Source organism: Phalacrocorax carbo, chromosome 1 (assembly GCF_963921805.1).
Source record: "Phalacrocorax carbo chromosome 1, bPhaCar2.1, whole genome shotgun sequence".
In the NCBI taxonomy this organism is placed as follows: Eukaryota; Metazoa; Chordata; class Aves; order Suliformes; family Phalacrocoracidae; genus Phalacrocorax; species Phalacrocorax carbo.
In genome coordinates, this window is record NC_087513.1 from 85211928 (window position 1) to 85226602 (window position 14675).

Genomic DNA, 14675 nt, shown 5'->3' on the forward strand with positions numbered 1-14675 from the left:
GTGTTGGATACAGGTACACCTACAACATAGCTCAGGGAAGAATGGAGGGTCTAGGTCTAAGCTTAAATGGAGATTCTGGGCCCATGGGCAGAGGGTGGAGGTCCCTAATGAGGGTGGTCAGAGACATTAATGCCTACAGGCACACCCAGGCCCTGACAGAAAGTATCACAGTGTGCTCATTGCCTGAAAGTGCCACTCAGAATGAGACTTTCACTTCATCTGTCCTGTTGCCACTCAATTAGGCTATTCCAGGATGTGCTGAGTAACAAAGCACAGATGACTGTTATTGGGGACGCCTACCTGAGAGTTTCAGTCTACATCCACCAAACTTTACATCCTTATTACATGCATAGTGGTCGGCTAGAAGGTGATTTTCACCCAGGTAATAAATTTTAATTGGCTTCAGATATGGAGAAAGTCAGAGATCAGCCTGGTGTGGCATGACTAGGAAGGCCGATGTTGACTTATGACAACCATCTAGGATAGAGAAATTTCTGAGACAAGAGCTCCTCCAGACAAACACATTAATGAATGCCCAATACTGTAGAAGACTGAACCTGAGGTCCACATTAAAATCCAGGTGACCAGCCTGGACTTAGGCACCTCAACCAGTTGGAGTGAGTGTCCTTTTCACCTGAGTTCAGGGTGCTGGCCACAGCTGCCCTGGGGGCTTTGATTGATGTGTTCGCTCTACAAAGTGTGTGTGTTTGTGTGCACATGCCAGAAATCTTAGAACAGAAATTGCACCCATCCGCTATACCCAGCCCACTCAGAAAATATATTTTAAATTCTATGTCATTGAGTGGTGTTTTCTTCTTGTGACTACCTCACCCCTAAATCAACCCATGACAAAAACTCTGCACTCTCCCTTATTAGTGCACCTGTACTGTTTAGCCTTCTACTGGTATTTAGCATCTGTATTATGTGCTCATACCCATGTCAGTGTCTCTTTAGTTTTCAGCCTATCACAGCCATCTCCCCTTCCTGTTTCTTATCAGATATAAATACAAGATTGTCTTCGTGAGTGGTAGTGGGTCACAGGAGACAACACAGCACAACTCTGCATATAGAGGTACAGTATAGGAGCCCTTCTATTTTTCCAGATGTCTCTGCAATACAGAGACATGCAACATAGCCAAGACCATCTATTTTCTAAAGTTCATTGTGTATAAGCACAGACTTTTGCATTTCCAAAAGTTTGTCTTCAGCCACTGGTGGCGGAGCTGAAGGAAGCATTGGCTTTGCATCAAGCTCAACCATTGTGGGAACACTGGTGAGACAGTGATGCATTCCTTTGGGAGACCTTTACAAAAAACTCTCTGAAAAGGGATAAACTCTAAAGCTTTCTCTGAGTTCATACTTCTGAGGAGTATGCCCAGCATGAACAGGTGGACAAAACATAGAGAATCCTTTCCCTCCCGATACCAAGAAGTCACCCACATAAAAAAATCATTTTGTCTTGTAACAAAATCCTGGCAGCATTCTTGTTTGTCTTCATATCAAGGGTTTCTAGTCTAGATTTCATTGCAGATTGTGCGTGTAGAAAAAACATTTTGCTTAGCCCATTACCATTCTATATATATTTCCACCATTACGGGACAGTCTCAAGCAGGACAACCTCTGAACAGAAATCAGCAGGTTTGTAGTCATTAATAAGCAGCCACATTCCAATCATATTGCTTCATGCAATGTTTTTCTTCTCGCACATGTGGCCTTGGAAGACTCTGCCTGGTTGAGGGATCATAAGAAAAAATAGTAATTTCAACACGTTTACACTCTTCTTGCTAGGAGAAAGCACCCATCAGGTAAGTGACTTCTAGGAAGGAGGCTACAGGAAAGTCTACTGTATCTACTCTCCCACCCCACATTATCCTTTTGACACCACACCCAATAGGATACTCCTTAGGATGTTCTCCAGGCTAGTTTCGAGTTTGCTCTAAAACAGCATTTACATCACTTCTTTTTGGGAAGAGGATTCTGTGGCCTACTTGTTAGCAATAGTAGCATTCCTGCAGTGTCTCCTGTGAGCATCAGTCCCTGGGAATGTCTCTCAAGATGACACATTTCTTTCCTGAATTTTTCACATGGAATGTTCATATTGCTCCCTCCCATTTTTGTTATGGGGAGGGGTATATTTTGAGATAGTCTCTGTAGTACTGCGATATATATTCTGCAGTTTGGTTCTGGGAACCAGGTAACAATATTAGGTAAGGAAAGGAAGTCTACATTTTTAACAAATACATGACACTGGAAATTTTTTAAAGAAAAAAAGAAACCCTTTGTATGAAAACTGAGCAAGAGGGAAGTCAGGGGAAATAGGTGCAGGATGGGTGAGTTCCAGAAATTCAACTCTTATTTAGCACTGCGTAGTGATGGCAGAAAGGGAGGAGAGAGACTGTTTCTGCTTTTGTTTACAGATGGTCTGTCAGATTGAATTCTGAAACAATGACTCAGAACAGGACAGACAGAGATGGAAAGAGCTATTTCCTAGGTAGGCTGGATACACTACCTCTTAAAGGAATATGCCACCTGTTTCAGCATATTCTTCTGCAAAAGCACAGTATTTTCTAACACAGATAAGAGCATAAATGTTCCCTCTGTTTGTGACCTCATGAAAGGTAAGATATAGTATGATATTGAACAGGCTTTATGTGCAGTTGTGAGCTTCTAGTGGCAGACATTCTGCTAGTTCTTCAAAATATTGTGCAAACTCACCACTGTACTTTGGACAGGGCACATAGCTGACAATGCTTGGTATGTTTCCTTAGGCATTTCTGTTTCTTACTGTAGAATATTAATTCATTACAGAATAAAATGCTGACACAACCAGTAAAATGTGCTAAAGGGTTGATTTAGGAAACTGTTAAAATGACTTATTATCTTGACAAAAGGCAGATTAGAATAATTGTTAAATCCATGCCTACTGATGTAAAGGAGGAAAAGAAGTCTCTATTACTAAACACATTTCTAAATTAGATGTTTATCTGGATTCAATCTGAGATCAGAAAAGTAGGACAAAACTATAAAGGATTCTTCAGTTTTACTGTGATCCCTGAACTTAAATGCATTGGAGATAAATGAATATTTTAGGAAAGTAACCACTACATGCCTTCATCAGTCTTGCAGTCTTTGCTTGGCATTCACTCTTCATATTCTGTTACTCCAACAGCACCTTTCAGTATGACCAACACAGCTATTCTAACAATTTTGCATTCCTATCTAAAGTAAGTATAGCAAAATCAGGAAATGGTAAAGCTTTAGAACATATTCCATTATATTTACATGTGTGACTGATGAGAACAGCTCTCTTTCATTTCTGGTACCTGTCATCTAAGAAAATCCTCACATACCTACTAATAAAAAGTAGGCCAATTTCTAGCCAAAATAGATGTTGAGTTCAAGGGTGGTAGAGAAGGGAACAGAACACCAGCCAGATGAGAAGTTACACCCTTTCAGGAGTGGCATGGTAGCTGCTTTTTCCTCTCACTGTGTTCTTACCAAGATTAGCTTGGTGATGGCACCAGGCTCATAGTGGTAGTAAAGAAAAATTCAGTGAATAGATTAAGAGTCACCTGTCAGTTAATACATTTGTTTGTTTGAAAAGGATCTGGTGATAGATTTGACGGGAACCAGGCATTTAATTTTTAATGTTATTGTCAGAAAAAAGTATGTCTTAGTGCTAGAGGACAAATGGGTATAATCCCATAAAACTGAGTCATTTTTTCTTCTCTGTGCTTGTCACTTCTTTAATCTCCTCAAAACACTTCAGAACAGGATAAAATATCATATTGAACAAAGAGATTACAACTATTACTTATGTAGTCTCATGGCTGTTTCAAACAAAAAGAACTGTCTTCTGAAAGACTGCTTTTTACAAAAATGCTTTTATGGTTCTCAAATTCACAAGGCATGAACACAGAAGGAGCACTTTTTGATATCCTTAACTAAACAGTTTAATGTCCCTCAATAATGTACATAAAGTCTTAGCATTTTCTTCCCCACTAAGGGAGGAAAGTTGAGTGGATTTCTCCTTTACACAAACTCAGACAACCCAGAGTAACAGTCTTAGCCATTTGGACTTCTATCAGCAATATTTTGGTAATTTTAGCAATAATTTTTAGCTGAGCTTACAAAGAGCCACTACAGTTTGGAGGAGGAACCAAGATGACTGTTACAATTTAGAAAACATTGTTTACAAAGTATGTTTGAAATAAAACAAAGGAAACCCAGAAAGAATTTTGTCTTTCAATTATTTCTTTTTATACCTATATTTTCTATTTTAGTCAAGTCATGTTTAAGCTACTCTGTGTATCAGTGAGAGACGTGATCTGTCCTACAGTTGTAATTGTTATTTTCATAGATAACTTTTGACACATTTGCCCTGATCATTGCAAAAGACCCTCTAGGTAATTTTTGCTTTTGAAAGGTTCAAGGAATTAGACAAAGATACAGAAGGAGGAAAAAAAAAAACAAACAAAAGAAACAAACAACAAAGAGAAACACAGAAAGTGCATGAGTGGGGGAGCTCCTAGAAGGAAGAAGATGATGTTTTGATTCTTGAAGTAGGACTCATAAGCTGAAGATAACTTGCAGATCAAGGCACAAACACTGTTCAGAAATTGAAAGATAAGTTAAAAGGCAAACTAGAGCTCTAATTATGTATTTTAGGAGGAGGAGGAGGATTGATGACAAAGGACTGCTGGCTGAAAATCCAAGCAAAGGGCTAATATACTTGAGAAACAGCATTTGAAACAGAAAGCCAGGAGGACATAATCTGAAATGGAGGAAGCACAAAAGTCTGGTGAGCAGGTTCTGTCCAAAGTTGACATGGAATAGGGGACTATTCTCTGTTGGCACAAGCCAGGGTCCCAGGGTCCTGAGAACAGAAAATAAACAGCTTCCCACTCCTCCCATTTGGTGATCTCCTGTGTCCAAAATTTCCTAGATCACAGGAGGTGGGGAGGGGACAGAGAGAAAAGAGGAGTTGATGGAGGCTTCTTTGTCCTCAACTCTTCAAAACCTTAACACTGTTACAACAGATATGTACTGTTTTCTTATGGTTTTCCTCTCAAGTTCAGACAACAGACCTCAGTGACTATACTGAGTGACAAGTAGAGGCTAACAGCAAAACTGAGTGCATTTGTCAATTCTCTTTCACCCTCCTTGACAAGCATTTGTATTAGCACATGCCAGAGGTACTGACCTTCCTGTGGGAGCCAGCATTTTTATATCTGAAGCAATATCTCCCAAGAAATGTGTATAGTAGGGATTCTTTCTGGTGGTTATGATAAAACTTTACCTTGAAAAGGACATCTGGTTTTGGGTCTCTCATCACTTGAAGCAGGCAGAACATTAATTATGGGAGAGGAGAAAGCACCTTATCATTGTATGAATTACAGGAAGGATGGTACATGAGTAAGGGATTTCCAATTAGGTGATTCAGAATTCTGCAGAATTAAGTAAGGGGTAAGGGCAAATGTCAGGCTGTGTGATTACACTTCAGTCTGCTGGGCTGTGAAATGGTAGGATATATGATGGCAAGTGGCCTGAAAAACAGTCATTGTCTGGGACACTTAACAGTCAGGATGCATGCCTGAAAGCAGTATTTGTAAGTTCATGGGCAAGAAGATGTTTAACGTCAAAACAGATTAAATGAAAATATTTTTTATTAAGCTTGAAAGGGAAGTAAAAAGAGTGTGGGACAGCAAGGGAAGGATGAATAGGATCTTCCCTGTGGTCCTGTTATTTCAATGCAGTAGACATTGCTTAAGTAAAGAAGCATACTGCATCTCCAGGGGCTAGTACAGCTCTTTCAGCAGTGGAGAATCTTTCAGGAGTGGCTTTTCTGGGTATGGTAGATTAGGAAATAGAAATTTTGTGGCAATAAGGAAGAGGAAGAGAGAACAAACTCCTCAGAGAATTTTTATATGAAGTCAGCAGTAATACTGTATTTTTAAAAAGGAATGTGGCTCAATGTTCTAGGCAAGAAAAAAAAAGGGGCAGTGGAAGGGTCTGAGTCAGCTGAGCTTCACTAAGGCTAAAGACTGTGTTTCAGGAAAGACAGGTCAAAACAAAGGGAGATAGTAGGGACTGTGAAGAAGGGGACAAATTAACCAATTGAATTATTGTTATTAAATTTGGTGTTAATTTGTCAAATTAATAAAACTGTGGAGAAAGCTAATAAGCAAGCAAGCTTAATGGAATAAACTGAAGGGAGTGAGAAGGATGAGACAAGACCAAAGAAGAAGAGACCTCAAGTCAGATAAATGTATTGTGGAAGAATATATATTACCTCTACAGCGCAGAATTTCCAGAGACTCTACTCAGTGTTCGCTGATCTACTCGCTCTATTCTACCAGAAATTAACTGTGTGACTGACCAAGTCTTTTCCCCAGAATTAAGTTGCCTACAGAATGAACTAATTGTTATGATTCCCTCTTATTCACACTATATGCCACTGTCATATCCAAATGGAATGTGAGTCCATGAAAAGGGAGAAGAAGTAGGACTGGGAAGGATGTACAGGTGTTCATAAGGAATGGGCAAAAGATTTGGAAGCTGGAGGGAAAGAAAGCGAGAGTGTGTGCAAATGAAAGAGACTGGATCTTACAATATATATCATGACTCCTATATTGATGTCAAACTACAGCACCAGGCAATAAAGTGCTTTACTAACGACAGAGAAATGAAGGACAGTCTTTTTGCTGTGATCCAAATCATCATTAGAAAACAATGCAGATTATTTAATAACAAAGTACCACTTGGATAAATTGATATACCTTCTTTTCAGCACACCTTTGGCTACTCTCTGCAAAAAAAAGGTATTTGAATGTTTAACATGGTTATCACTAGACAGCAGCCCAGGACAGGTGTGAGTAGTTTTGATTTTACACTCTGAGCTGTGCTCTGCCAATATCCAGTATTTTGGAGAAGGAACAAAAGTAACGGTTCTGGGCAAGTGGGAATCATGAGAAGTGTATTAGGTTGTGCAAGGTGTGAGATTCTGGGAGTGTGACTAGGGTAAACATAGAGGGAAGTCTTTGGATTCAGGTGATGCGTTCTTTTCCCAAAATACCTCATTATTCATGCTCTATAAAGTTAAGGTAGACTAGACCACAGCAGAATGGAATATAAAAAATAATTCCAGATCTTTCTGGAGCACATTAAAATGAATATAATCTATAAGGATATTTGTTAAAAATGGCTGCATTTATCAAGCCTATCAAAAAAAATCCTGACCAGTCGTCTTCTCACACATAGCCTTTCAGAGTGGTTATGGCAGAGCTTGGTTAAAGTGAATGGGGGAGAGACTTTGGGATAGGTGTTTTGGAGGAGACAAACTACATTTTGGAGGAGTGACAAAACTAAACAGTTCTACGTAAGAAAGAAATACAGCAAATACCAGTGAGTTCCTTTAAGATTCTAGAATAAAAAGAAAGAGATTTTTTGATGGCACCTAAATCAGTAGAATCTGGTGATCCTCACTGGGATTCTCTAGGAGAAGATAGAGAGAAAAGTGGTAGGCACCACAGCATGATTAAAAACAGGTAAGTAAATGGAAATTGTAGTGCCAAAGTGCATTTGTGCATGAGTGAACAAACCTACTGTGATCCGGCTCTGGTGAAAACTGATATATTGCTGAAGAAAATCAGTTTGCAGTTGTAGATACTGTAATATCATCTATGCATTTCCTAACTGACAGCATTTATGCTTTCAGAAGATAGGATCCAGATACCATTTTAAGAGAAAGAGAAATGACCTGCATGTCCAGCTACATGAAAACTGGGAAAACATATTCCTCAAGTTAGGTGCAGACAACCTAGTGCTGACCCTGAACTAAAACACTGGATCCAGGATACAAAAATAGAAAACCAAATGTTAAAATGCTACTTTCATTGAAATGATTGATAAAGCTTCCACTAATTTCATTAGAGAGAAAATTTCACCCTACATTTTTAGTTTCAGTCTGGTTTCTTATGCAACTATTTAGAGTCATTAAGATTATTTTTACCATGACATCTCTAAGCTGTTTACCACACATTCAGATTTCAGGTGTATACACTGGATTCTTAGCAGACAGATAGGGAAAGAGAAAAAGTGGAGAAGGAGATGGTCAAATGAGTCCGAGAAAGAAAATCAGGAAAAACTATAAATGCTGATATGGGAGATAATTCTGTAAAGTCATCCAATGAGGATGTAAGAAAAGCTAAATGGGAAGAATCTGAATTAAAGAGGATGTATCACAGAACATTTCTGTAGCAGGGGAAATAGTCATACATAATGCACACACAGAACCACAAAACTCAAGCATTCATATCTTCAGACACAGACGGACTTTTGGCAAGAGCAACTAGTGTCTAACATTTAACTCTGGTTTTTTTCTAATCCCAATCCTTTCTGCATTGCTGTGAGTTTATGCAAGGAAAAAATAGGAGATAGTTTTAATAAAAATGATGGAGCTGACAAGTCCTGTGACATTGACATGAGAAACACAGTTGCAGTACCAGTTGCTTCTTTTCATAGTCTGATAAACTTGTACTTTGTGTCCTTTTTGGCACCAGGAGAGGACACCAAGGATCTAGTGTGCTTATTTTTCCTGAAGCAGAGTGGAAATGGTATTAGCAGTGCAGAATCAAACCTTCACAATTTAAATCCTTGTTTTGCTCAATAGATGTGTGGGGTGTGGGATTTATCACTCGATTAGCTCTTTGTGCTCTGGATATGAGCAATATTTTGTGACAGGAACTAAGTTTACTGACTTAGGTAAGAAAACAAGGCCTACTATTTCTTTGCTAAATAACAAAACTCATTCCCTCTTGGTTGTTTTAGGAAACTTTGTAGGTTAAAAAATTTTGCAGGTTACAGGTTGGGGGGGTCAATTAATTTCCTTGTTTATTTTTATCTCTAAAACTGTAGGATAAGGAGAAGGAGAGATTGAGGTGAAAAAAGCCAAGAAATTTCAGAAAAATCTTGACTCAGGTCCTGAGGAGACTGACATACAGAGAAAGAGATAAAGACAATGGCGAATGAATGCAGAGGATCAGTTTGCCCTCTGCTCACTGTATAGCTTAGCACAACAAACCAGAGAATTAAATTCTTTTCAGTTAGTATCTTAGCTTTAGTAAGCTCAGGTATTTGGTCAGTATCCAGAGAAAAAGTTTTGTACTTGCTCTGCATCTTTATATTTTAAATCCTGGAGCTACATTCTGTCCAAATAACCTATTTATTTTTATTTAAATGGCATAGATAGCATGGCATATTTAACACATACTATGTTGGAAAGACAATTAAAATTTAGTGTAAATATAATTGTCTCTTAGACTGAAGATTGTGATCCTGCATGCTCAGCAATATAGATCACACTAGATTTTGAATTCAGCATGCAGTGTCCAACACACATATTTCTACAAAAAAAGGGCATGATCTGATATTTAGATGTATGAGTGTGAAGGCTCTAGGCCATATTGCTTTCTGTTTCAGGGAAAAACAATGAAATCATACCTCCAGCTGTGGCCATCTTTTCCCCATCAAAGCAAGAGATCCAACAGAAAAGCAAGGCCACGCTGGTATGCCTGGCCTCTGGTTTCTACCCTGACCACCTGAATCTGGTCTGGAAGGTGAATGGTGCTAACAGGACAGAAGGTGTGGGGACTGATGAGTTTTCCACGCAGAATGGGAGTACCTACTCCTTGACCAGCCGACTGAGGATCTCAGACCAGGAATGGTTCAACCCTTTGAATTGTTTTGAGTGTGTTTTCAATTTTTAAAGAATGGAACCCTGGAATTGATACACAAATTCATCTACAGTGTTGCTGGTGAGCAAAATATATGTGGGTATGGGGGTCATCCTCTGTAGGCTCCTATATCTAGAATAAGCAGTCATTACTGTAGGCATGCTTCTTGCCAGTCTACTACACTTAACTCAGATCTGTCAGTACCCAGGAAATTGAGACCAAGCACAGGAATCCAATCCTGTTCTCCAAACATGCTACAAGCCATGTAATTCTCATTCCCACATCCACCCTCTATTATACAAGTGATTGCACAAACAGAGCACTTTACAAGAGATGCTGGTTCGTATCTGGGCTCAAATATTATCTGTTTCTTTTCTTCTGTTTTTAGACTGTAGTATCTTTGAAGGTAACTTAAATCATGAATTTTTCTCCTCACTTGACAGTAAGTTTATAAATATAGATATATAGATATATCTAGATAGTAAGTCTATCTATACATACACCTGTGTATGCAAAAAAAAGATGTCTTGTGTGTATGTGTCTCAACATGTCCTGTTGTTTCCACTTGTTGGCAGGCACAGCCATTCATGCCTCTATGCATGGGTGCAAGATCGTACATGTGCAGACATGCGCATTCATCTTCCTGTTGAATACACATGTATGGATGTGAACATCCAAATTCTGTCCACTGTCATGAAAACTTTCATGAGACTGGCTGCTAGAACGCAATATTTCATTATAAAAATACCACTTAAAGCAGCAGACCTAGCTGTAGCATAAAGACATATGTTGATATTCTAGCAAGCAGTTAGTCACTGACTCCACATACTATAGTACATTACCTCCTTAATTATACTACAGAATTAGAATAAATTATATTCCCATAAGAAAGACTCCAAATCCAGTTTCATGTGATGCCCCAACTTCTCATTCTTCAGCCCAATTCCTAATCAGTCACACCAATGTGAATGTGAAAAGTCTAATACAATTACTAGTTAACATATTCCAGCTAAGGGCAGCCGAGTTATAATTCATGCAAATGAGCACTGAACACGTTCTCCTAATCGGCAGAATTAAAAAAAGCCCTTGTCTAGGAAAGTTTTCTAAAGAAATGTTTGGTTTTTTCTGTTGATTTTTATCAATTGCTTTCTCCCTTACCATAGGGAAAACCATCAGAGAAGTGCTACAGCTGGGAAGTTTGTATGCATCATGCTCATTTTCAAGAGCATTTTGTATGGGATATTTGTGATGGGGCTGGTCCAAGAAGAGGGAGAGAGTTCTATTCTATACACATTTGTCCTAAGTCATTCTATCTGTACAGGAGACCACTTTGGACAAAATTATGTTTTAAATGTCATATTTATATAAATCCACTTTTCTACAGTTATATTGTGTCTTTCATAACTTTCAAGACAACAAGCTAGTGAGAATGAAGGGGAGGGTTTTAGACAAAAAAAGAGGGTAAGAACTCCAAGGAGATATTGCTCAAGACAATGAATGAAATATATTCAAAATGTGTGGTCTTTTTAAGGAAAAGTGTAAAAAGGAAAATTAGGAAGAATAAGAAAATAAGACAAAGAAAAGCGAAGGAAGAAAAAAAGGATGCAACTCAGAAAAAAGGAAAATAATCTAATCTGTGGGGGAGGAGTAAGGGGAATCAGGTAGTGGTTCTTTAAAGCTGTGTTTGTGGGCACCATTTCTGTGCAGCATAAACTGTAAAACTAAGCGGTTACTAATCCTGGAGAGTGTTTCTGGAGATCTTTCATCTACTTTGCATCTCATAACTTTTATGTATAGATGGTAAATAGAAGTAGGAGTAGCACAGGTCAAGACAGAGGAGTGCTGTGGCGTTTTGGAAGCAGAACATCTGGGAATGCAATAGCAAGGCAGAAGGAGTAGGAGGCATGGGGTGGAGAACCTGAAGGGAGCTTCTGTCTGCCATAACCAGAGCCTTCAACAGAAGCAGGAAATGGTACCTCAGAATCAGTGCAGATGATGTGCCAAAATGTGCTTGAAAATATGTCTTTAAGGGAACAGCAGTTGAATTTTAGCCAAAACAGGATGCGGTTTGACATTTACTCAAAAAACCCCTTTTGATAATGCATCAGCCTCTTACCACAACACCACCCCAGCCTCTCAGAATGAGGCACAGGGTGCAGCTCTCTGTTCACCATATTACAGTTGGACAGAAATAGTCACACATACAGGCCTTATGAAAGCTGGTGGGTTTTTTGCCTTGTGTTATCACACGATCTTCTTGTTACTGAAGTCTGCAGATGGGTTTTACATGTACAGCTGCTGTTTCTGTTGTGCAACACACAAAAAACGAAAGACTTGTGGGTTTGGGGGAGTTGTTGACCTGCTTTTACAAATTAAAAAACGCCCATGCTTTTTCTAGGTATTTAAAAACAGCAAAACAAGATGATAAAAATCATACACTGGTAGAAATATTTTGATGGGAGGGGACTTCTGGAGATCTCTCAATCCAAATTCCTGTTCAAAACAGGGCTAACTCCAAAGCTAGATCATGTTGGTCATCATTCTGAATATCATAAAGGACAGAGATTTTACAAGCTCTCTGAGAAATCTGTTCCAGTGCTGAAGCACCCTCAAGAGGAAGCATTTTTTTGTTACATCTAATCAGCATTTATCTTGCTGCAGCTTGTTCCCACTGGCTTCCACTGTGCCGCTCTGAGACTCCAACTCTGTTTAGGCAGTTGGAGTCATGCAAATAGCCATCCTTTAGCCTGCTCCTTTCCAAGAGGAACAAAATCAGTTCCCTCAGCCTCTCCTCTTATGTTCTTGTTCCAGTCTCCTGGTCATCTTAGCGACCCTCTGCTGGACTCTTTACAATTTGTTGATATCTCTGTTGTACTGACTCTGGGGCCCGGTGGAGGAATGTGTGGACAATAGAGGTAGTATTCCAAATATAGCCTCACAAGTGCTTCACCATGCTAACTGCATTCTTGCTAATGCAACCAAAAACGTAATTAGCCTTCACTGCTGAAAAGACTTGCTGCTTACTCGTATTCAAATTGCTTTTCTGCAAAGCTGCTCCCTAGCCAGTCAGTTGATACTTAAATGACTCAGATAAAGGTTCTTTCACTTATTCCCCAGGATATGTGCCTCTAATCCAGTAACTGCTTTTCCAATGAAGAAGTGCTGCATAATAACTACAAACTGGATTTTTCCCTATAAATTCCGTATGCTTATCCTGCATATATGGTAATATGAATACTATTTTGCCCTACAGCATTTACAATATAATTTGACATAATTCAGATTGGGATAAGAATTATCTCAGAATGTGGGTGCAGTGTCTATAATTATGGAATGGTCCCATTCTACATCCTTTCTTTAAACCTTTCCGAAACTGTTTGGAAACAGATTATTATTCTTATTTATTTCAGAAGTAGAAAATTTTGCAGGTCACTTCTAGACATCACTAGACATCCTTAGTGCTTTCCTGCTGTAGGACAATTTAGGACAATTTGTTATGTTTGTCACAAATGCAGGTTTGTGGATATGGCTGACTACACCAAACTGTCACAAATACAACCTTGTGTATCCTGCCGACTACACCAAATTGTCAGGAATATGATTTGTTACACAGCTTCAGTTAGCAATCTAAGATTTATTAATATTTTTGAGGTAGATCACAGATTTAGATTGTATAATTCTTAACAGCATCAGCCAATTTTAAACAGCAATTTGATGGAAGGCTTTAAAATCAACAGCGACTTAGTTAAAGATTTGAGAATGGCAAGGTTCACTCTATTACTTACAGAGAATAAGTGCACAAAGGAAAACTGATGTATACTCGAGTTAGAATGATTCAGAGGGATTGTGGATGCAGGGGGTAAGGACGACCCTCCTGTTGAGTCACGAGGTTCAGAATAGACCCCCTTGCTTTCTAAACTTCTTTCAGAGAGCAGTCTAGGTGCAGCTAGGTCCGATCTTAGTCTCAGACTTGGCCAACGGTTTATGTGAATAGGGATAATATATAGAGAGAGATAAAATAGTCAAATTGCACACACACACCAAGGTTACACCGTGAATAAAATTTCCTTTTTCATGAGTTTCATAAATTACTCACTTTTTTGTGCTGGCCTTTGTCAGCGCACGGCCGGCAAACCTTGCAAAATCAGGCCTTTGAGTCATCGCGAAATCATCAGCACATGATCTTTCAATCCTCGTGAAATCCATGCTGAGAGGCGTCCCAGCCCAGGGGGAGATACAGAGTCACACAGCCCGCTGCAGTCTTGGAGAGCTCAAAGGGTCCTCTGGGATCACTATTTATAGAATCGAGATGATTGGTTTTGGTCAATATTTTACATTTTGGCCACAATTCTTGTACACAAATCAGGGAGCAGATGGCCATGGGGTGGATAGAGGTTGCCTGGCACCCAAGTCGTTATAACCAAGATAACAGCAAGATAGGGCATATCCCGAGATCTCAGGGTGGTCCTGATATACCATTCAGGCAGCAGATGGCTCAAGTGTGGACAGAGACTGCCTGGCGCCCAAGTCCTGACTAAGATAACAACACAATAGGGCTCGTTCTGGGACCCCGAGTGGCCTGGGGCAGGAGGCTGCACCACCACAATGTTATCATCATGAATGCTTACACCAAAGACTACCTCATGCTATGACTAATTCCACTGCATCAGTGACACTGCCTGAGAGAATGGTGGTGCTGGAAAGACCCTGGTAGGTCTTTGTGTGTGAGACGCAAGACTCTTCATGCCAAGTCTGAAATATTCCATCAGGGAGAGATTATATAGTAAATAACATTACAGTCACATCCTGCTTGTTCATCCCTCTACATTTTTGTCTTCAAAATATGGATGGTCTCTGGAGCAGTGTTCATATTAGGGCTTAGCTCAAAGTCAGAGAGAACTACAATATTTTGAATGAGGAACATTATGAAGTTGCCTGGGA

At 39.4% G+C, this 14675-nt stretch overlaps 1 gene segment (V, D, J or C); it reads left to right on the plus strand.

Moving 5' to 3' along the window:
• The first annotated feature begins 276 nt into the window (after window positions 1–276).
• On the plus strand, window positions 277–12647 carry LOC135311723 (T-cell receptor beta-2 chain C region-like). The segment is given in 6 exon segments: window positions 277–382; window positions 1789–1805; window positions 6900–6954; window positions 9481–9834; window positions 10898–10991; window positions 12546–12647. Coding segments are annotated over 6 exon segments (728 nt in total).
• Window positions 12648–14675: the final 2028 nt, after the last annotated feature.